The sequence below is a fragment of the Prionailurus viverrinus genome, chromosome C2, assembly GCF_022837055.1.
Source record: "Prionailurus viverrinus isolate Anna chromosome C2, UM_Priviv_1.0, whole genome shotgun sequence".
NCBI classification, from domain to species: Eukaryota; Metazoa; Chordata; class Mammalia; order Carnivora; family Felidae; genus Prionailurus; species Prionailurus viverrinus.
Genome location: NC_062569.1, coordinates 151,464,284 through 151,487,196, shown reverse-complemented (window position 1 = coordinate 151,487,196; position 22,913 = coordinate 151,464,284). Strand labels below are relative to the sequence as shown.

At 44.9% G+C, this 22,913-nt stretch overlaps 2 protein-coding genes across 12 annotated transcripts in view; one reads left to right on the top strand and one right to left on the bottom strand.

The window, feature by feature from the left end:
- TTC3 (tetratricopeptide repeat domain 3) overlaps nucleotides 1-322 on the bottom strand; it is a 127,789-nt gene extending 127,467 nt beyond the window's left edge. For 2 of the 4 annotated variants that reach the window (XM_047876410.1, XM_047876411.1), the window contains exon 1: nucleotides 120-309. The gene's annotated coding sequence lies outside the window, so the exon portion shown is untranslated. Of the gene's footprint in view, nucleotides 1-119 lie in introns of all 4 variants that reach the window. The other 2 variants (XM_047876415.1, XM_047876418.1) reach the window with 2 other exon arrangements.
- Nucleotides 1-22,913, top strand: part of PIGP (phosphatidylinositol glycan anchor biosynthesis class P) — a 38,801-nt gene that overhangs the window by 248 nt on the left and 15,640 nt on the right. For 3 of the 8 annotated variants that reach the window (XR_007155914.1, XR_007155913.1, XR_007155915.1), the window contains exons 1-6: nucleotides 673-889; nucleotides 1,079-1,182; nucleotides 8,199-8,271; nucleotides 9,085-9,203; nucleotides 10,157-10,223; nucleotides 22,320-22,471. Coding sequence is in view for 4 of the 8 variants with exons in the window: in XM_047876419.1 (XP_047732375.1) it covers nucleotides 365-462; nucleotides 1,079-1,182; nucleotides 8,199-8,271; nucleotides 9,085-9,203; nucleotides 10,255-10,385 (525 nt within the window). In the remaining 4 variants the exon portion in view is untranslated. The other 5 variants (XR_007155916.1, XM_047876419.1, XM_047876420.1 and 2 more) reach the window with 5 other exon arrangements.

Genomic DNA, 22,913 nt, shown 5'->3' with positions numbered 1-22,913 from the left:
ACCCACTGGGGCCGAAAAAGGCGGCCACACCCCCAGCGCACCGGCACCCCGACCCACGCAGACACACCACGGGCACCACAGCTAGCGACGCGGGGCGACGCACACACACCCACACTCACCACACACCCACGGAGGGGGTGTGGAGGGCCCCTCTCCCCGGGCATCTCGGCTGCAGCGCGACAAGGTGACACATCCGGGAGCCCCGCCGCGCGCCAGATGTGCACTCACCGGGGCCCGCCGCCCGCGAGCCTCGGACGCGGGCCGCCGCCGACGCCGCCACCTCGGGCCCTCCACGTCAGCCAGCGGGCGGGCGGGAGCGGGCGGCGGCGCAGGCGGCGGGCGTATCACGTGGGCAGCAGCGCGCATGCGTAACCGTGCCCCCCCGCCCCCGCTTCCGCGGCGGCGAGCGGAGCGATCTAGCTTCCCCCAGTGCGGGCTTGCTGCAAGCCGGCGAGGGTCGCGGTGCGCTTGCGCCTGGGGTGGGGGGAGGCGTGGGGGGGGAGCGCCATCGCGACCCGGCCTTTCCATCAGTTTTTCTTCTTTCGCACCCCCCCCCCCCCGAGGCTTCCCGGACAGCGCTTGCGCAGGGGACTCGAAGCTGAGGTGGTCGAGCTGTCGGGAGGGGTCTGAGTGGACGCTTCAAGGACCCAAGGTCGAGGGCCAACCCCCCTTCCACCCCCCACCCCTAGCCTCGAATGAGAAACGAGAAGCTCCTCCGAGAGGACAGGGTCCGGTCCCGGGGGGTGCCGGGGCCCAAACCTGGGGAGGAGCCCGGCCCGGCCCTGCCCTGCCCTTCCGCAGGGCAGCGAAGCCTGATGGGCTGGAGCGGCGTCTGTCCCTCCTCTGCGCTCCCTCCCCCTCAGCTGCAGGGTGTGCGCGCGCACGCGAGGTCCGGGGGCTTGTGCGCGCGTGCAAGCGGTGTGTGTTGGGAGGTGTGTCCGCACGTTGGCCGCGTGCAGTGGTTTAGGCTAGGGGAAAAAACTGCAGAGGCTGTGCCCATAGCAAAGCAATGAGGCTACGACAGACCAGTGACGAAGGGGAGTAAATCACTGACGATGATTGTGTTTCTTTCCTACAGATTGTCCAAAGCCACAGGGAAAATGGTGGAAAATTCACCGTCGCCATTACCAGAAAGAGCGATTTATGGCTTTGTTCTTTTCTTAAGCTCCCAGTTTGGCTTCAGTGAGTACTTTGATGGCCAGGGCCTTTTTCTGGTGTTCAAGGACAAGGAAATTACTGCATTTGTTCTTAGAATGGGCCCATCTGAACTGTGATTCTTTCTACCTATGTCTTTAAGAAAACCCGAAGGGAAGTTGTGTTTGGTGTTGTGTATGCCAGGCACCAGCGTAAATAGTTTAACTCAACAAATATTTATATAGCACCAGACAGGACTGCAAAGTGGATAAAACCTGGTCCCAGTGGTCATAGTCTTCTGGACAAGGCAGACAAGTAAATTTACAATTAAGAGTGTGAAAAGAGCCATGGGAACCCAGTAGAGCGACATGAAATCAACCTGGGAAATCAGGGTCAGCTTTCTCCCCGACAATAACCAATAAGCAAGACGTGGGAAGGTTTACTTTTTGGTTTTTTTTAACGTTAATTTATTATTGAGAGAGACAGAGCATGAGTAGGGGAGGGGCAGAGAGGGAGACACAGAATCCCAAGCAGGCTCCAGGCTCTGGGCCATCAGCCCAGAGTCTGACGCGGGGATCGAACTCACAAACCGCAAGATCATGACCTGAGCCAAAGTGGGACGCTTAACCCACTGAGCCACTCAGGCGCCCCTAGACGTGGGAAGGTTTTGAATGAAGGGTGTAGAGTGAGTAATTTGGTGCGGGTGCAGCCTGTGGGAGCTAGGAAGTGAAGAGAATTAGGCCAGAGAAGCCATGGGTGCTTCACATCCTGGATCTGGCTCAGTCCCTGGGGAGGATCCGGTTTTCCAGACAAGAAAACTGATGCTCATTGAGACACTAATGTGCCCACGGTCACACAGCAGGACCCACATCTCTCCTCTAAAGGATGTGGGGGGATGCCTCGGTGGCTCAGACAGTAAAGCATCTGACTCTTGGGTTTGGCTCGGGTCATGATCTAGTAGCGGTTTCCTGGGTTTGAGCTCCGCATCCGCCTCTGCGCTGACAGAACTGGCTTAGGATTCTCTCTCTCTCTCTCTCTCTCTCTCTCTCTCTCTCTTTCTTTCTCTCCCTCTCCCTCTCCCCCTCTCCCCCCTCTCCCCCTCCCCCTCCCCCTCCCTCTCCCTCTCTCCTCTCTGCCTCTCCCCCACTTGTGCTGTCTCAAACTTAAAAAAAATTTTTTTTTTTTTAAATTTTTTTTTTTTTTCAACGTTTATTTTTGGGACAGAGAGAGACAGAGCATGAACGGGGGAGGGGCAGAGAGAGAGGGAGACACAGAATCGGAAACAGGCTCCAGGCTCTGAGCCATCAGCCCAGAGCCCGACGCGGGGCTCGAACTCCCGGACCGCGAGATCGTGACCTGGCTGAAGTCGGACGCTTAACCGACTGCGCCACCCAGGCGCCCCAAAAAAAATTTTTTTTTAAGAAAAAAAAAAGGATGCGGGAATTGTGAGGAAAACCTGAGAGAAAATTGGGTGTCCCCATCCAACATCTTGGAATTTTGTAGAAACCAGGGAGGTGAGGGAGTGGTGGTGTTTCTGAACCTTAACTGCATCAGTACAGCCAGCCATGCTTTTGGCTAGGGTAGCGTACGGAGTAAAGATGTTCTAACTTGAGTTCAAATCGTGACTCCTGTAGAGATGAGCTGTGTCACCTGAGACCATTTGCTTAACCTCTTGGACTTTCAGATTCTTCATCTGTGAAAAGGTGGTGGTCAAGTTTACTGAATGTTTATTGCGTGCAAGACAGTCCTGTGAAGTAGATCTTACTATTACTGTCCTCATTTTACGACAGTCCTGAGGCCCAGGGTTTTAGTAATGTGTTCAAGCTAATATACCCTGTAAATGATACAGCTTGGAATTTGAACCCAGACACTGGGTCGGCTTCACCCTGCTGCCTCTCACGGGTCTTGTGAGGATTAATTGCTGTGATTTATGCAAAGCAGTTAACGTATAGGAACATAATTACTTAAGTGTTAGCTGCTGTTACTATTATCATCAACAACATCATTTTTAAAAATCCCTGTTTTAGGGGTGCCTAGGTGGCACAGTCGATTAAGCGTCCGACTTCAGCCAGGTCACGATCTCGCGGTCCGTGAGTTCGAACCCCGCGTCAGGCTCTGGGCTGATGGCTCGGAGCCTGGAGCCTGTTTCCGATTCTGTGTCTCCCTCTCTCTCTGCCCCTCCCCCGTTCATGCTCTGTCTCTCTCTGTCCCAAAAATAAATAAAAACGTTGAAAAAAAAATTTTTTTTTAAATCCCTGTTTTAGTATTAGAAAGATTACACACTATACAAATAAATAAAGGCAATGACTTTAAGACCTAAATCCAATAATACCCACTACTTTTAATTTTTTGAGGAACCTCCATATGGGTTTTTCAGAGTGGCTGCACCAGGTGGCATTCCCAACAGTATAAGGGCCACACCCTCGCTAGTATTGCTTGTTTTCTTTAATTCATTTTAGCCATTTTGACGGTGTGAGGTGGTATCTCATTTTAGTTTTGATTTGTATTTCCTTGATGATGGGCCACGTTGGACATCTTTTCATGTATCTGTTAGCCATCTGTATGTCGTCTTTGGAAAAATGTCCATTCTTCTGCCCATTTTTCTGACTGGATTGTTTGTTTTATGGGTGTTGAGTTTGATAAGTTCTTTATATATTTTCACTACTAACCCATTATCAGATACGTCATTTGTGATTATCTTCTCCCATTTCATAGATTGCGTTATGAGTTTTGTTGATTGTTTCCTTCGCTGTGCAGAAGCTTTTTATCTTGATGAGGTCCCGGTAGTTTATTTTTGCTTTTGTTTCTCTTGCCTCAGGAGACCTATCTAGTAAGAAATCGCTACAGCCCACAACCAAAAAGTAATGCTACAAATTTTTGAGTACTTACCAGATGCCAGGCACTGTGATAGGCAAAGGAGGAGCAAAACATTCAAAACTTACCTGCTCTCCTAGGGTTTTCATTCTAGTATGGGGAGATAGCCAGTGGACAAAGTAAGTAAGTACCACATATTTGATGTCAGATGATAACGTGTACCATGGGGGAAAATGAAGCAAGAAAGGAGGCTAAGGTTAATGGGAGGAGGTTGTTGTTTTAAATACAGCAATCTGGAAGCACCTCCCTAAGAGATGTGATTTAAGCACAGACGTGAAAAGTGCGAGTTGGCTGTGGGGCAGTCAGGGGAAAAAGTCAGACAGAGAACAGCCAGTACCAGAAGCATTTAGAAGAACGTGCCTATGAGTTTGAGGAACCGATGGAGGTGTAGGCTTGAAGCCTGAGAAAATGAGGTAGAAAGTAATAGGACAGAGGTCAGAGGCTGTACCCAGCAGTTATGATAAAAGAAGGTATTGTACAAAGGGGTTACATGATCCTCTCTACATTTAAATATTTACTGAATTGAAAACAAGCAATTTTCTTAGTCTGCTTAGGCCACTGTAACAATTCCATAGACTGGAGGCTTAAACAATCAACATTTCTTCCGGTTCTGGAAGCTGGGAGGTGCAAGATCAGGGTAACAGCATGGGTGGTTCTTGGTGAAGGCCCTCCTCCTGGCTTACAGACAGCCACCTTCTTGATGTGTCCTCACAGAGTGGCAAGAGAGCAAGTGGAAGCTCTGGTCTCTTACTTTCCTTACAAGGACACTAATCCCAGCATGGGGCCCCACCCTCATGACCTTTTCTAAACCTAACTACCTCCCAAAGGCCCTGCCTCCAAATACCTCCACATTGGGGATTCTAACTTCAACATATGAATTTGAGGGAGATATAAACCTTGGTTCCATAACAATAATTATAGATTTTGATAGTAACTTAGAAGGAAATAAAGGGAAATGATAGGAGTCAGGAGGCGGTGGTGGGTGGCACACAGCTGGAACAGCAAGTGATGGAAAACGCCTCATTTAAAAAGAGGGTATTTGAGCCAAGAAATGAATGGAAGAGAAGGAAACATCCATTGAAAGAATCAAATGAAGAACATTCCAGGCAGACAGCAATCACTGCACTCACTGTCAGTGCAAGGGCCCTGAGACTCCGCCTGGAGCAGGAGCATGGCGCAGCAGGACTAGACATTGGAGAATGAGCAGAATGTTGAAGTCCTTGCAAGAAAGGAGTTTGAATTTTATTCTAAAGGCACTTAATTTATTCTAAGGGTTTGAGCAGGCAAGCAATATGGTCAGATTTATATCTTTGGAAGATCACTCATTGCTGTGTGGAGAATGACTGCTCACGTGTTCTCAGCCTTGAAATTACTAGACACCCACTCGAAAAACCCGGAGTCGTTCTTCACTTGCACTTTTTCTTCTCCCAACTCATTCATCTGCTCCTGCCGCTGAATCTGGTGGGGCTTTCTACTGCCTCTGCTCTTCCACAGATAGATCCCACACACACAACCATCACAGTGACTCATTTGGGACGCAGACCCAACTCCTCTACTTGAAACCTCTGGTTGGAGTGTAAATGGTTATTTGTCTTCATAGTTTGCTAGATCTTGAAAGCAAAAAATACATATATATATACACGTATATACATATATACGTATACATATATATACATATGTATACATACATATATACATACACGTGTGTATATATATACGTGTATGTATATGTATCTCCAGCTGTCCTCATTGCCTAGAGCATGAAGTCCAAGTTCCTTGTACAACATATTTCATGATCTGGGACCTGTTCACTTTTCCGGCTTTATCTCTCAGCACTCACAGCCTTATGTTTTATGCCGTACGTACTCTAAACTCCTTAGTTTCCCCCAGAAGCATCACATTCCTCTTCACTTCCGTTTTAACTAATGCTCTTGCTGCTGCCTGAAAGCATAGTATGAACACACTGCATGGGTTCACAGTCCAGCTTAGGCAAGTTACTTAAATTCCCTGTGCTTTGATTTTTCTGTCTGTGGCTTATGAATAATAATAGCATGCACCTCAAAGGATTTGGAAAGAGTCAGACAAGATACTGTATGGGAAGTTCCTGCCACTACGTTTGACTCATTTCTGTCTCATACACTAGTTTGTTTTTTTGTTTTGTTTTGTTTTTAATTTTTTTTTTTACATTTATTTATTTTCGAGAGACAGAGCACAAGTTGGGGAGGGGCAGAGAGAGAGAAGGAGACACAGAATCCGAAGCAGGCTCCAGGCTGTCAGCACAGAGCCAGACACCAGGCTCGAACTCACTAACCATGAGATCATGACCTGAGCTGAAGTCAGATGCTTAACCGACTGAACCACCCAGGCGCCCCTGCATTTCTTCAGTCTTAAAAGCCATCACAAGCTTCAAGCTGGTCCCTTGCCATCTTTTCCCTCTACCATCCAGCCACACTAAATGCCTCACCAGATCCTTCATGCTCTCTCTGTGGATCATGGCAGGGAACATCGTTTTCTCATATTTCCTTCCTTCCTCATCTGCAGGTCCCAATTATATGTATCTTTAATCTGGCTAATCCACTACTCATTATTTAGGCCCCAGTTTAGTCATTTCTTCCAGGAAATCTTTCCTGACCACTAACATCATCTCCATCAGCACTAGTGTGGGCTAAGGTCCTCATATGTTCTTATGTCTTTTATTACTCATACCACTTAATCACAGTGCAGTGAAAATATCAATTTACTTCTCTCTGTCCCCCCCCCCCCAATTTTATGCTCGGGGAGGACAGAGGCCATGTCTTTTGGGTTCACCACCGTTTCTCATGCTCCTGATATAGAATATGACTCATCATCATTGATACTGATAGTTTGAATTTTACCTCTGCCCCTTACCTTGGGCAGATGATGTAACATTTCTAAGATTTCATTTACTCAGCTGTAAAAATGACATACACACATAGGATTGTTTTAAGGATTAAATTAAATACTACATGTAAAATGCTTAGCCAACAGTGAGCACTTGGAGGTTGACTGTTGTTTTTACATATTAACAACAGTAAAGGGTGCCACAAAGACTCCACTTGAGGGAAATAAGATTGTATTCTGGGAGATGAGGCAGAAGCCCAACAGGCAGTGGGTGCAAACAAGGGTAGTAGATACGTTCACCTTTGAGCAACAAGTGTCTGTAATCATTTCAACCCTGTGGGGACGAAGTATTGAACAGCTACTGTATATAAGGCAAGTTGCTAGGTTCTGTAAGGATCACAGTAACAGCTAAGATGTGATTTATATCCTGGGGAGCCTGGGTGGCTCAGTCGGTTAAGCAACTGACTCTTGATTTCAGCTCATCAACTGACTCTTGATGTCACTGTTGATGGATGGGACTAAGCCCAACATTGGGCTCTGCGTTGGGCTCTGTGCTGACCCCATGGATCCTGCTTAGGATTATCTTTCTCCTCTCTCTCTGCCCCTCCCTCCCTCCCTCAGACACATGTGCTCTCTCTCAGAATAAATAAACATTTTTTTAAAAAGTGATTTCTGGGGGCGCCTGGGTGGCGCAGTTGGTTAAGCGTCCGACTTCGGCCAGGTCACGATCTCAGGGTCCGTGAGTTCGAGCCCCGCGTCAGGCTCTGGGCTGATGGCTCGGAGCCTGGAGCCTGTTTCCGATTCTGTGTCTCCTTCTCTCTCTGCCCCTCCCCTGTTCATGCTCTGTCTCTCTCTGTCCCAAAAATAAATAAACGTTGAAAAAAAAATTTTTTTTAAAAAGTGATTTCTGATGGAAACCAATTTGACAATAAATTTCATATATTAAAAAAATAAAAAATAAATAAATAAAAAGTGATTTCTGACCTTACATTGCTTAAAATATAGTATAAGACTTAAGACATGTTTTAAAACAAAAAAGACTAATGGGGGGGGGGGGAAGAGTAGCTTAATGAGTATAGAGTTTTAGATTTGCAAGATGGTAAAGTTCTAGAGATCCATTTCACAGCAATGGAAATATACTACTTTAACTTGTTGTAAGTATCATAGGAATGATACAGATAAGGAGCTAGAAGACTGAAGGGAAAGAAAAGTCATTTTTGAGGTGATCAGGGAACCTTCAAAGGAGGTTTTGTGTTATCTAAACCTTGATAGATTAGATACATGCCTTACTAACTTCTCTTTTTTCTTTTTGTTCCCCTTTTCTGCAGTACTATATCTTGTGTGGGCTTTTATTCCTGAAACTTGGCTAAACTCCTTAGGCTTAACCTACTGGCCTCAAAAGTAAGTTTAATGATTTTCTTAAATAAAAATGTATTAATGCGGTTTCTCAGGATCATAGTTTTTCCTTTAGACTTCCCAAATCTTAAATATTTATTCTTTTAAGATCCATAAAAAGCCATATAGAAATCTAAAGCTTTTTAAAGGACATCATTGATACACCTTTAATTAAAAATGGTGAGGGGCGCCTGGGTGGCGCAGTCGGTTAAGCGTCCGACTTCAGCCAGGTCACGATCTCGCGGTCCGTGAGTTCGAGCCCCGCGTCAGGCTCTGGGCTGATGGCTCAGAGCCTGGAGCCTGTTTCCGATTCTGTGTCTCCCTCTCTCTCTGCCCCTCCCCCGTTCATGCTCTGTCTCTCTCTGTCCCAAAAATAAATAAAAAACGTTGAAAAAAAAATTAAAAAAAAACAAAAAAAACAAAAAAAAACAAAAAAATGGTGAGGTGGACACACATCATTATCTCCATTTCCTCCTGACATCTTGCTCAGATAACACTATAGAAAAAAACATTTTAAGGTATAAACCCATGGGAACAAATAATGGGATAGCAGGTAAGAAGTATCAACAGAGTTTGAGGAAATGGATTGCAGGTAGGTGAGTGGTAACTGACTTAGTTTCCATTTTTTCCATGTTGCTATGGTATGGAATGATACAGGATTGCAGCTTTTCATCATGAGACCTTGTAGAACGATTTGTCTTTTATATACTACTTTAATCAAAAATAAAATTAAGTTCAAAAAGCATGTTACCTTGGTGATGGACTCTTGAGAATGATGACTTTTTAGGCAGTTACCTACTTTAATATTTTCTTCTGCAGGTATTGGGCGATTGCATTGCCCGTCTACCTCCTCATTACTATAGTAATCGGTTATGTACTCTTGTTTGGAATAAACATGATGAGTACCTCTCCACTCAACTCCATTCATACGATCACAGGTAAACGTACCTCAGAGGGAAGTGTGGGGGAATGGAAGAGAAAGGGTCAGCAGTTTTATCAAGAAAAGCAACCGAGAATAGGCTACAGTAGGTGACACACACTGGCCCAGTAAAAAGAACCTGGGAGAAATAAATACCAGAGGAGATGTTTACATGGCAGAAATAAATTCTAAATCTGCTGTTTATAGCATGTGTATTTTCCCATAAAGACCACAAGTACATAATATGTTCCTTAGCAACTGTGCCTGAGAAAAACAAATTTTATCCTAAACAGGCAGTGTTGATCAAGGCAGGCAAATCGTTCCATGCAGACCTTGTCTAGGAGAGCAATGTGACAGTGTGCCCCCTTCTCAGGTCCCTTGTGTCCATCTGACCCCAGTTCTGTAGATAAAGAGCCACAGCATGTTTCTGTAGTTTTTTTAAATTCCCTTAAGTCTAACGATCAAAGTAAATTCCTGAGCTTGCTCAGATTGTAAGAAGTGAAGTATTTTTTATTATACTTATGGTATTAATCACACCATATTGCTTGGTATGATTTTTTTTTAACTTTTCAAAGCTTTTGTTTCATGAGTCTCTACAATATATTTTGAACCAGTTACAGTATTTTTATATTTCTTTTCTGAGAACCTACTGTATTTCCTGAATTCTTGCCTGGAATTACCGCAAATAGACAATTTGTACAAAGGGGATGTTGTTAAGTTTGCATGAATGATTTAATAGTTTGGGGATATTGGGTTAAATCTGTTTTCCAAGCCTCCGTCTAATTCTGTCCCTATGAGAAGTGTGCAAGTGGGACTTTAATCATCACTGTACAGTTGAATGAAATATTAATTTCTTACCCTAGTTAGATATAGAAAGGACTTTCCTGATTTTTATTCCAGTTGGGACATTTGTTTTAAAGAGAGCATTCAAGTAGTCTTAATTATGTTAACACGGTATTTATTATTATGCAGATATTAGCTCAGTAAACTATGTGGTGGATCTCCATAAACCACAGAAACCGTAGAAGAAATTACTTAGGTAAGCATAGCTTTTTGTCCTCTTCTTACAGATAACTATGCTAAAAATCAACAGCGGAAGAATTACCAAGAAGAGGCCATCCCGGCATTAAGAGATATTCCTATTAGTGAAGTAAACCAAATGTTCTTTCTTGCAGCCAAAGAACATCACACCCAAAACTAAATTGTATGTAGACTAACAACAAGCGTTTATTATAAAAGTTTTTGATGTAATAATTTTGACCATAATTATTTTCACTCTCTTGTTAAAACATGATATTGAAATGTAAAAAAATAAGTTGAGCCTGTTTTAGATAAAGTTCCGTTAATATTGTAAATATTCTTGGGGCGCCTGGGTAGCTCAGTCGGTTAAGCATCTGAGTTCAGCTCAGATCATGATCTCACAGTTCGTGAGTTCGAGCCCCACATTGGGCTGTCTGCTATCAGCACAGAGCCCACTTCAGATACTCTTTCTCCCCCTCTCTCTGCCCCTCCCCGTCTTGTACGTGCACACACGCTCTCTCTCTCTCAAAAATAAATAAACATTAAAAAAATGTAGATGTTCTCAAGTATTAGTTATTAATGGACAAAATAAATAAATACTGCATTACCACATACCAGACTTTTTGAAACATAAGTATCCGTAAAATCAAGAAATCCCTCCAGAGAGACATTTATGCTGTAATTCTTTTTTAATTTTTTTTTAATGTTTACTTATTTTTGAGAGAGAGATAGAGACTGCAAGCAGGGCAGGGGCCGAGAGGAGACACAGAATCAAAAGCAGGCTCCAGGCTCCAAGCTGTCAGCAGAGAGCCCGATGTGGGGCTCAAACTCACGAACCGTGAGATCATGACACGATCCAAAGTCGGCCAGTTAACCAACTGAGCCACACAGGCGCCCCTCATGCTGCAATTTTTAAATGGCAATTATGTCCTTCCTGCTGTTTGTTCTTGGAGGCCCAGAATTCGAACTCTGATTTGGGAGAAGGGTACATTTAATTTGTATGTTCTTGCCATCACATTTGTGTCTAAGACACAAAGAAACATTTGTGGAGTACTTCCAACATACCAGGTATTTTTCTAGATGTAGCGATGAAAAGATTCTCTCTGAAAGAGCCGACATTTTAGAGGCAGATTGAGACAGACTAAGCAAATAAAATATTTGTGATGAGTGCTATGCAGAGAATTAAAATAATATAATGTTCTAGAAAGTAAAGGGGTGACTACTTTAGATTGGGTCAGGGAAGGCTGCTCAGAGAGAGGCAGTTGAGACTGAAATTTGATTAGCAAAAACAGGAGCCCAACAGAAGGATCAGAGACAAGGGAGACCTTGCAGGTGTGAAGCAGCCAGGGCAGAGGCCTCCAGGTGAGAAGGAGCTCAGCCTGTCCTGAGGACAGAAGGCCAGCAGGGGGCCTAGAGTGCTCTGTGCCAGGGGGTGTGGTCGGGGGAGCCCGGAGAGGCCAGCAACACGGCAGTGGGCTTTGTGGGCCAGTGTAGGAAGTCTGGACTTAAGGGTCCGTGTGAGGAGTTGGAACCCTTTAGACACTGAGCGATCGGGAGGCTTTAAGGGAAGGCATGACCTGGCCTGATGTATGTTTTTAAAAAGTCGCTCAGGCTGGTGGATAGAGGATGGATTCAGGAGGGAGAGTCCGGGAGGGGGCAAGAGTATGGAGCAGAGTGGTGGCGGTGGAGCTGGGGAGGAGTCACTCTGCAGCCTTTGTCGGAGACGCAGCTGACTGACTGTGCGGGGTAGGCAAGCTGCTGAGACAAGTTGTGATCAAGGGCCCCTCCTGGGTTCTTTTGGATCAATGAGTAGATGGTTCTACCTTTTGCCAAATCAGACAGTATTTGGGGAAGTGTAGGTGAGGGGGTTGGAGAATTTGGTACATGAGTTACTTGGACCGATGCCACCTTGTGAACATCTGTTTGCGTCCACGTGAGATTAAGAAGCTTAAAGTTTAAAAAACAAACCATGTATAACTTTGTAAGAGTATACTCACAATTGGCCAGTCTTAGCAAGCATTCAAGGCCTAACTTTGAACACACTAAATCTCTACATAGAGGTGGAGCTACCCATTTTTGTGCAGATTTACCTATACCTTCTGTAAAATGAAAAAAAAAGAAACTATTAATTTTAAATAGTTGAGAAAACTAGGACTTCCATTTCAAGGACAGTATCCCTGCCCAATGAGCACGAGATGGATGACAGGAGTCTGCTATTTCTGTTCTGTTGTTTGTCCCATTTCCTGTATTTTTATGGTAAGAGCATCTCACCACATTTAAGAGCAGTTTAAGAGGACCAGTCAGGTCCATCCAGGATAGAATGGTAAATAAATGGTGATCTGTTTATACATTGAAAAACCCTACAGCCGTACAATGAATCACTGCTTTATCTAACAACAGGAATGAATATCACAGATATATGTCGGGGGGAAAAAACAGACGTAAAAGAATATATACTACATGTTTTCATTTACATGAAATTCAAAATCAGGAAAAACTACTCTGGTGATAAATATTGGAATGGTGATATTAACTAGCAGAGCCATGAGGGAACCTGCCGGGGGGGGGGGGGGGGGGGGGGGTTGTTGAAAATGCCCCGCACCTTGATATGGGTTGTAGTTACTTGGGTATAACAATCATTGTGTTAATATCATTTGACTTAATGCTTTTTAAAATTGAATTATGGTTTATATATAATGTTGTATTCGTTTCAGGTGTACAAGTTAGTAATTGGATAGTTTTGTACATTACAAAATGCCCACCACAGTAGGTCACCATATAAAGTTATTACAGTATTATCGACTGTATTCCCTATGCTGTATATTACATCCCTGTGGCTTATTTTATGAGAAGTTTGTAAGTTAGAAGTTCTTCATCCCCTACACCTGTTTCACCCGTCCCTTCAACCAAGAAGTAACTTACACATCAATAAAAAGGTAAAGAACAGTGCTGATGCCTCATCCCCAGAAATTTTAATTCATTGGTCTGGAGTGGGACCCAAGCAGGGGTAGTTTTTAATGACAACCGGACACTTAAAACATGCAGCCAGGATTGAGAACTTCCTGCCTTAATTCATTGGATTTAACTGAGCCTGTGGTCAACCAGGGAGTGGTGTTAGCTTTGAAAGAACAGGCAGTGTGGGAGCGGCCCTCCCACCTTTGTGAGACTCCTGCCCGGATCAGCATCACTCCTTTGCATTCCCCTCAGGCCAATGATAGGCCTATGAAGGTGTTGAAATGGGTGAGAAAAGGCCCTTCATTAACTGCAGTACCCCACCTCGCCTCCAGCCCCCTATTAACTTTTCATTCTGTTTCCCAGCCCTGCTGTTCTTACACTTTATAAGACATTTTGTCCGTATGTCGCTTTTTCTTAGATTATGGGATGCAGTTCTTTCCAGGGTCTTGGTTTAGTGCAGCAGTTCTCACCATTTTTTTTTAAACCTCAGGACCCCTTTATATTCATAAAGAGTGTTCCCAAAGAGCTTTTGTGTAGGTGGATTATATTTAGAAATTAACATAGGAATTTTTAAAATATTTGTTTATAAATAATATACCCATTACATTTTGACATGTTTAAATAACATTTTATGAAAAACAACTATATTTTCCTAAAAGAAACTTCGTGAAATGAGTGGAATTGTTTCACATTTTTGCAAATCACTTTAAATATCTGGCTTAATGGAAGACAGCTGGGTTCTCCTATCTGCTTCTGTATTCAGTCTGTTCCAATACCACATGTCACAGAGCTTCTGGAAAACCACTGCACGCTTGTGAGAGAATGAGAGTGGAAAAGACAAATAGCATCTTAATGGTTTTATGAAATTGGTTTTGACCTCATGGACCCCCTGAAACAGAGTCTCCAGACCACACTTGGAGAACTACTGGTTAGTGGGCCTCAACTAGAAAGAGAGAGGGAGAGAGAGACTGTGTGTGTGTGTGTGTAGGATACGGTATTGCACTTAGGAAGGATAAGTATCTTAATTGAATACCTCTAATGGCCACTTCAGATCTGCTTGGTTCCACGCCTTATTCCAGCCACTGATGCCCCTTTGATCAGCCACAGGTGCCCCTTGACAGTGCACCCTGGAGAGAGGGGAGGTCAACCCCCAGAGGACGCCATGGAGCTCCATGTGGGGCAGGCGTCCGTCCCCCAAAGAAGCAATTGTGAGCTTCATTTTCGGGAGCTCCTCAGGAGGCCCTGGGAGATTGAGCTGCGGTCACCATGGCAATGGTGAGCTCAGTAGCGCATGCCTGAATTGGCTCTTCTCGGTTTTGCTCCATTGCTGCCCACTCTTCCCTAGTGTCACTTTCCAAATAGACTGCCTACGCACAAGCCTTTGTCACAGGCTCTGCTTTCATGAGAACCCCAGGCTGAGATGTGGCTTTTCTGTAAAAATTTTGCTTCAGTTGCAGGGCCGTGATATGTAATGCATTTCCCTGCTGCACGCTGTAGTTTAAGAAAAAGATTTGAGGAATGCCTGGGTGGCTCAGTTGGTTAAGAGTCAGACTTCACCTCAGGTCGTGGTCTCACGGCCCACTCCGTGGGTTCGAGCCCCGCTTTGGACTCTGTGCTGACATCTCAGAGCCTGGAGCCTGCTTCTGATTCTGTGTCTCCCTCTCTCTCTGCCCCTCCCTGGCTCATGATCGATCTCTCTCTCTCTCTCTCTCTCTCTCTCTTTCTCTCTCGAAAATAAACACTGAAACAATTTTAAAAAGAAAAAGGTTTGAAAGACACCATGTTTTACAATAAGCCTAAATAATAGCATAAAATATTCCCCAAATGTCAGCAATATAAACATTTTCTGATTTTGGCAAAACCCCCTCTAGTAATTAGATTATCAACAAGAATTATATTATAGAAGTCCAGACATGAAATCACCTAAATGAAAAGCCAACAATTCAAATCCAAAATTCTTCCCTCCCTAGTTTCTTGACCTTACCTGTCTTACTGAGAAGTATCTCAATCAGGAGGCTGGGTTTTCTACAGAAGCCGATGCCTCGGGGCTCATTAGAACTGGTGTTACTCCTTAAGCAAATTGATCCAGCCCATAATTTCTTCTATGTGCCACTATTTCAAAGAGCCAATGGGACAAGCAGTATCCTATTACCAGGCCCATGCCCACAGAACTTGGAAAACTCAAGTAAATCCAGTGCTACTGCAGTTATCCCAGACCCAGTACACTGGGCAACACAGACCCCCCGTCCTAGGCAGCCACTTCAGCGCACACTGGATGGGATGTGGGGAAAGGGAGGCAGAAACGAAGAGATTCTTTTTGGTTTGTTTTCCCAAGGTGCAGGTCAGGCTGTGGCCGTTGTCAAGATTCTCCTCGGTCAGGGTAAAACTCAGGCGGATTAACCGTAGCACTATATAGATACTACTTCAGAATGGGCAGACGTACTTCCCCCACCTTTCCAATCGGTCTAGACACAACAAAAGTTCAGCACTTGGAGATAACCACCAAATCAGAATGGAGCCATGTAGACAGAGACCGTGGATGTCTCTGGTCACCTGTGTGGACTTAGGACCAGGGACCAAATGCTCCCTACCCCTCCATTCCTCACCACCACATAAGTCCCAGTGTTCCAGAAATGCAACGGAAACCTCAGGGACCGAAGGAGCCACGGAGTTCGAAATAATGGCTTTACAGAAACTGAGTTATAATTGGTGAGCAGATGCTTTTGTGGATCTGAGTTTTCCCCCTGTGAATCTGTTTCACGTGATGCAGGGGAAAAACTCCAGTAACTCAATACCTGTCTCATCAGGCTCTTTCTGCAAATCCAGTGTCCAAGCTCTGCTTGTATAGGTCAGTCACAGAGGGCCATATGGCCAGGGCTGGATGATGCCAGTTAAAGCATCAAATGGCACCCTCCAATTGCACCATAGTTGGCCAGGCTGGCCCACTTGTGTTATAAAGCCTGTTCACCCTGCTCCTGTGGCCGCTTCTAAAGGCCCCATCCTGCCTTCTGACACTATAGTTTCCAGGATCCCCTCTTTTGACACCTCTCAGTGAACCACAGGTTGACATGCACACCACTGGGGTGAACACAACACTCGTCGTCACTGTTCTGTGAAGGACAAGTGCCCGATGGGAATTCAAATACATTGTCCATTGGGGCACCTGGGTGGCTCAGTCGATTAAGCCTCCAACTTAAGCTCAGGTCATGATCTCACCTTTTGTGACTTTGAGCCATGCATTAGGCTCTGTGCTGACAGCCAAGAGCCTGCAGCCTGCTTTGGATTCTGTGTCTCCCTCTCTCTCTCTGCGCCTCCCCAACTTGTGCTCTGTCTCTCTCAAAAATAAACGTTAAAAAAAATTTTTTTTTTTTTTTAAATTTTTTTTTCAACGTTTTTTATTTATTTTTGGGACAGAGAGAGACAGAGCATGAACGGGGGAGGGGCAGAGAGAGAGGGAGACACAGAATTGGAAACAGGCTCCAGGCTCTGAGCCATCAGCCCAGAGCCCGACGCGGGGCTCGAAACCACGGACCGCGGGATCGTGACCTGGCTGAAGTCGGATGCTTAACCGACTGCGCCACCCAGGCGCCCCCAAAAAAATTTTTTTTTAAATACATTGTCCACCTTAATACTGATGGAGCCAGATGTTCAAGTGCTGCATAAAAATGAAGCCAAAACCCAGCTTTCTTCCTTAAATCTGATGTGAGGAGGGCTGGCCTGCAGAGTTAGACACGGCCCAGCCATCTGCATGCACAAGACAGCGTGGTGCACTGCGTCCTGTGTGGTCCTGGCAGATAGCAGACAAGTCTTGTGCAGTGAGTGTGGCCATTTCTCACCCATCAGATAAGTCACACACCTGTGAGTGTTGAGTGTGGAATATAGTGCAGGAGTGTGTTCCCCCAATGCTTTCCCAAGAAGGCAGACTGTTTTAGTCACTGAGGCAGAAATATGAGCAGAAGGATGATGGTTTCCCTACTCTGGCCACTTAGGTTGTCTCCTGTTTTCCCCTATTAGGGACAATCAGTGGAAATCTTTGTGGATAAGCTTTGTGAAATTGTGCCCTTGGGCTAGGTTCCTGACATTGGAATTGTTACAGGATCAAAGGGCTTGAACATCTTGAAGATACTTAAAGGGAGGAATAAGCCCACCAACCCAATCAATCAAAGGAGGGAGGCGGAGCACAGTGAAGTGAGGCTTTAATCAACGTTCTCTTAAGAGCAGGTGTCTGACGGATAGGCACACTTGGGGCAGTTACAGCAGATAATTTATCTCCTACTGTGTAAGTCCCTCCCCTGGTTCCTCATTGGCTGAGCACCACAGAGGTAAGTCCCTCCCCTGGTTCCTCATTGGCTGAGCACTACATAGGTTACAGCCTTACCTGGAAGTCGCCTATGCCCATGGAAGGCAAAAAGTAGTCTGAGGGGCGCCTGGGTGGCTCAGTCTGTTAAGCGGCGGACTTCGGCTCAGGGCATGATTTCGGCTCAGGGCATGATCTCGCTGTCCGTGAGTTCGAGCCCCGCGTCGGGCTCTGTGCTGACAGCTCAGAGCCTGGAGCCTGTTTCAGAGTCTGTGTCTCCCTCTCTCTGACCCTCCCCGTTCGTGCTCTGTCTCTGTCTCTGTCTCTCTCTCTCTCTCTCTCTCTCTCTCTCTCTGTCTCAAAAATAAATAACGTTTAAAAAAAAAAAAAGTAGCCTGATTGGAACAAAGGTACATTCTCTGAGGTGACAGAGACTTTCAGTCCCTCCTCCCTTTGTTCTTTGGCGCATGCTCATTGCAAAGCCTGCAAAAATAAGCCCATGAAACAGAAAGGGAAAGAAAAACCAGGAAGTGAAGTGTCTAAGGTTTAGGACTCCATTGTGGAGAGGGGGAGGGGTTGTACATATTTCCAATAGGTTATAAACCTACTGTTAACTAGACAGCGTGGCTTTTATTTGGTACTTCTGAAAATGAGTCCTCTCCCTTACTTCTCACACTTAATATGTGATGTCAGACTGATCTTCAAAAAGGTCATATCTATTAAACACACTCCCTACAGTTCGCTGCTATACTGGTGTGATGGTTAATTTTATGTGTCGACTTGACTGGGCTAAGGGATGCCCAGACAACTGATAAAACATTATTTCTGAATGTGTCCACGAGGGTGTTTCAAGAAGAGATTAGCATCTGAATCAGTCTAGGTAAAGAACATCCAACCTCTCCAGTGTGGGTGGACCTCCAGTCCTTTGAGAGCCCCGGATAGAATAAAAAGTGAATATTTGTTTTTAATGTGGAGCCTTTCTTTTTTTTTTTTTTAAGTTTATTTTATTTATTTTGAGAGAAAAAGCGCGCGAATGGTGTAGGGGCAGAGAGGGAGAAAGGGAATCCCAAGCAGGCTCCATGCCCAGCTCAGAGCCTGGAGCCTGCTTCGGATTCTGTGTCTCCTTCTCTCTCTGCCCCTCCCTGTGCACGCCCTGTCTCTCTCCCTCTCTCTTGAAAATATATAACATTTAAAAAAATTTTAATGAGGTGCATGGTTACCTAGAACAAAGCGCTCTCTCCCTTGCAGCAAGACAGCACCACCTGAGTTTCTTCTGGGCAGTACATTGGACGGGAGGGGAAGGAGTGTGTGTCACTTTGGTAAGGTGTCTTTCAAGGACGTATCATGCCCTGCTTCGGCTCTCCTCATTTCTACTGTCCGGGGTATGGATTTAATGACTGGAAATGGAAATGCCCCTTAGACCATGAGGTGCCCTTAGGAGTTGAAGCCATACAGCAGCAGAGCAAAAAGATTGAAAGAGCCCAAATCCTGACATCATACCAGCCCTGGATGGCCAACCTCTGGATTTGGACAGAGAAACGTCCTTCTATCTGGTTTCAGTCACTGTTAATTTTGGGTCATCCAGTCACAGCCATAGCTAAACCTAACAATACAGTTCCCATCAGTGTTCAGGCACAAAGCCATCATCTTCGTCCTGCTGGAATAACCCTGCTGATGGCCAGAATGGGCTTGGAGGTCTATTTTCAACTTTGAAATGGCCAAGAACCACCTGAGGAGCTGTTAAAATGCAGGTTCCCAGCTCTAGTAAGTCTGGAAGGCCCTAGAATCTGCATTTTTAACAGGCCTCCTTGGAGGCTCTGCTGGGAATAGGCCACAGACCCCATGTTGATAATGACCCTTAAAAACCACAAGCCTCGGTAGGGAGGGCCTCCAGGCTGCAAAGTCTCCTTGATCTGCACGGAAAGTTCCATTCACTTCTCCTCCAGACACACATGCACGTCACCCCCTAAAAGAAACCTGGACCCTCTGCCAGTCTCTCCTTGATGGTATGGGAAGGGAAGACACTGTATGTTTTTCTTAGTGAATCTATAGCAGCAAAACATGAGCAATCTGCCACAGTGTGGCCGGGGAAGCATTGCCTGCTCTGCTTTTGCTAATGGAGGAAGTACACGAGTGGTACGCGGTTTGGTTTTTTTTTTTTCAATTTTTTTTTTTTTTTTTTTTTTTAAATTTTTGGGACAGAGAGAGACAGAGCATGAACGGGGGAGGGGCAGAGAGAGAGGGAGACACAGAATCGGAAACAGGCTCCAGGCTCTGAGCCATCAGCCCAGAGCCCGACGCGGGGCTCGAACTCCCGGACCGCGAGATCGTGACCTGGCTGAAGTCGGACGCTTAACCGACTGCGCCACCCAGGCACCCCTCGCGGTTTTAATCTGCATATTTGAATACAACTAGGCTCAATATTTTATACAAAAAATATTACAAAAATTTTTATACAAAAATTTATATAAGTATATAAATATACCTATTTTTATATAAAAAAATAATAAATATACCTTCAAATGGCCAACTTCCAGGAAACAAAGCAAAAAGACTAGGGCTTTGGCATCAGTGAGTCCTGAGTCCAAATCCCTGCTCTGCCACTTCCTGCCAGTGTGACCTTGGGCAGGTCACTTGACCTCTCTGATCTTCAGTTTCTGCATCTGTCAAACAACACCCATTTTATAGGATATAGGGAAACATGTTTGGCACATGGTAGGCCTTTAATGGTCGTCATGATTCTATCTCACTCTTTTCCTCATGCGGGCCACTGTCTATAATCTATGCCATTTCTCCACCCATTCTTTTTTTTTTTTTTTTACATTTTATTTATTTTTGAGAAAGACACACACGGAGAGAGAGAGACAGAGCACAAGTGGGAGGGGGCAGAGAGAGAGAGGGAGACACAGAATCCAAAGCAGGCTCCAGGCTCCAAGCTGTCAGCACAGAGCCCGACGCGGGGCTCCAACTGGTGAACTGTGAGATCAAAGTCAGATGCTTAACCAACTGAACCACCCAGGCGCCCCGCTGGTCTGCTGCTTTTAATAAAGTGTTTATATAGCAAAACAAGACAAGGCTTAACTTTGTCACATCTTCAGAGACCGTTCTTCCCTTATAGGATGACATTTACAGAGTCCAGGAACTGGCATCTGCCAATGTCTTTGGAGGCCATTATTCAGGCTACCCCAATCATATATCAAGGTTGGCTTAAAATCCATGTCAGGAAACAGAAGAGAAAGTATTCCCTCAAGCCTGAGGATGAAAACCCAAGTGCTAAGGTTGGCACAGCACGACGAACAAAACCCTTTATCTTTGATGGCAAAGTGTGCCACAGAATACCCCAAACCCAGAGAGAGCCGATGCCATACGTGGACTGTGTTAGATAATAAATCCCTCTTGTGACTCAGAGAGAGAGATCAACATGCCCATACACAGTATTACTCTTCTCTCTCTCCTCTGCTGTCTCTCTCTACCCCCACCTGTCCCCTGTCCCCTCACCCGCCACTTGGCTGGACCACCACACTCATAGAAACCCTTTCCGATTTTGCCCCTGTCCTCAGGAAGAGAGCCTGCAAAGTTAAGAGTTTGGGTTTTGGATGAGAACACAAGCTCTCAAGTCCTCACTTCACCTCCTGGGTGGAGTGGGAGGCCTTGGAGAGATTTCCCCTCCCCCCACCCTGAAAGCTCCATTTTCTCACGTGCTAGAGGGATACACCTACTTTGAGATAATCTTGAGGGTTGAATCAGGTAAAGTGGACGAAAATCCTGGAATCACAGATCCTGGCCCACATCTGTCCCTGCTGCTCCCTGTCCACACCCCACACCCCGTCCACACTGTGTCCATCTCTCTCCGAACGTCCTCTGTGCTACACACACGGGGCCACGCACACACTTGGTTTTTACTTCACTTCCTGAGAATTTGGCTGATTCATCTTGGGTCCTGGGTTTCTAGCACAGACAACAAAGTATATGGTTATTAGTGAGAAAGGAAAAATTCAGAGGCTCCTAGCTGGAATCATCAGAAGCATTACAATTAAATGGTTTTGAAGGTGGAATGAGGGAGATATAAACTTTTCTCATATTTTAAGGAGTCAAATCATTTAAGGCCCTAAATATTTAGAATGATCAATGTGGAGATCTTGTAACAACCCGAAATTTCCAGAAAGCCATCATTATTTGTCTTCTACTTTCAAATTCTGGTGCCTTTTAAGATTTTTTTTCCCTCTGAATTTACTAAATTTATGAAATCAGTTTGAAAGCTACCTCAGACTGAATTCACTGTCATCTCTGAACGAAAAGATTAAATTTAATGCACGTGAAAGACAGATGAACTGCCGTGGGACAAAAAGGCAATCAGAAATAATGGCCTCTGACCACAAAGGGCCACAAATTAAAGAATTGTCAACCCAAGATAGAGATTCTATCAGTGACGAATCTGTCATTTCACTTGCCTACCGATCTAGCACAATTATGGGAAAACTAACAGAAGTGACCTGAGTGAACAGACAGACTGGGGCCATTTGTTTCTTAAGTGAAATTTCCAGGCACCTAGCCCCAGCCTGTGCTTTTCCATCACTGCTGACTGGCAGTTGGCAGAGAGAGATGACCTTTACTTAACCTTGAGAATAACTCTATTCCTTCCTGGCCAGAATAAGGAATGGATGTCAAGGCCTATTGACAATCCATTTGCAGGAGTTACTGAATGTTTGGTCTAAGTGGATGATATCTCTGCCTTTCTGAACTTTATTTTACAAAATAAATATCTCTCCTAGGCCATCTTGGAAGTTAGAGAAGGCCACACACCATGTACGGATGCCTGACAAATTTAAGAGGTAATTTCTACCTGTTTTGTTTTGGTTTCAGGTTGTTTCTTGGGTTTTTTTCTCACTCAAACATTCATCTGAATGAATATAGAGAAATAACCAACTTTCATCTGCCACTTCTTATGGGAAGACAATCTACTTTCGTTCTTTTGGGCATTTAGAAAATGTTTGTTGCTGTCAGCAACCCAAAAGGTAAGTGATTCCAAAACAAATGCTAAATCAAGCACTACTTCTCGACTTAACTCCTTTTCCCCCAAAATCCCTGTGTAATGATTTGTTCAAAGATCTGAAGTAAACGAAATCGGATCAGATATCCCATCCCTCAAAGAAAATGGTTTCAGTGAAGTTAAATCCCCAAACTTGCCCTCTTTTTCACCTCTCCAAGCCATCCTTATCAGAAGCTTCTTGTCACCAATAAGATTAGTGGTAGTTAGTGCATTGGGCTAGATCAGATTTTTCATGTTGGATTAATCATGAAAATGCCAAGAACCAAATAACTTATGTGACTGAAAGGTGCTGAAGAGCCCATCAGCCACACAGTCTATGGATCAACAGACCATATCAGAAATGCCCTTGATTAAAGTTCGTAAGATTTTGGCTAAGATCATTTCTTGATTACAGCACTTTAAATCTA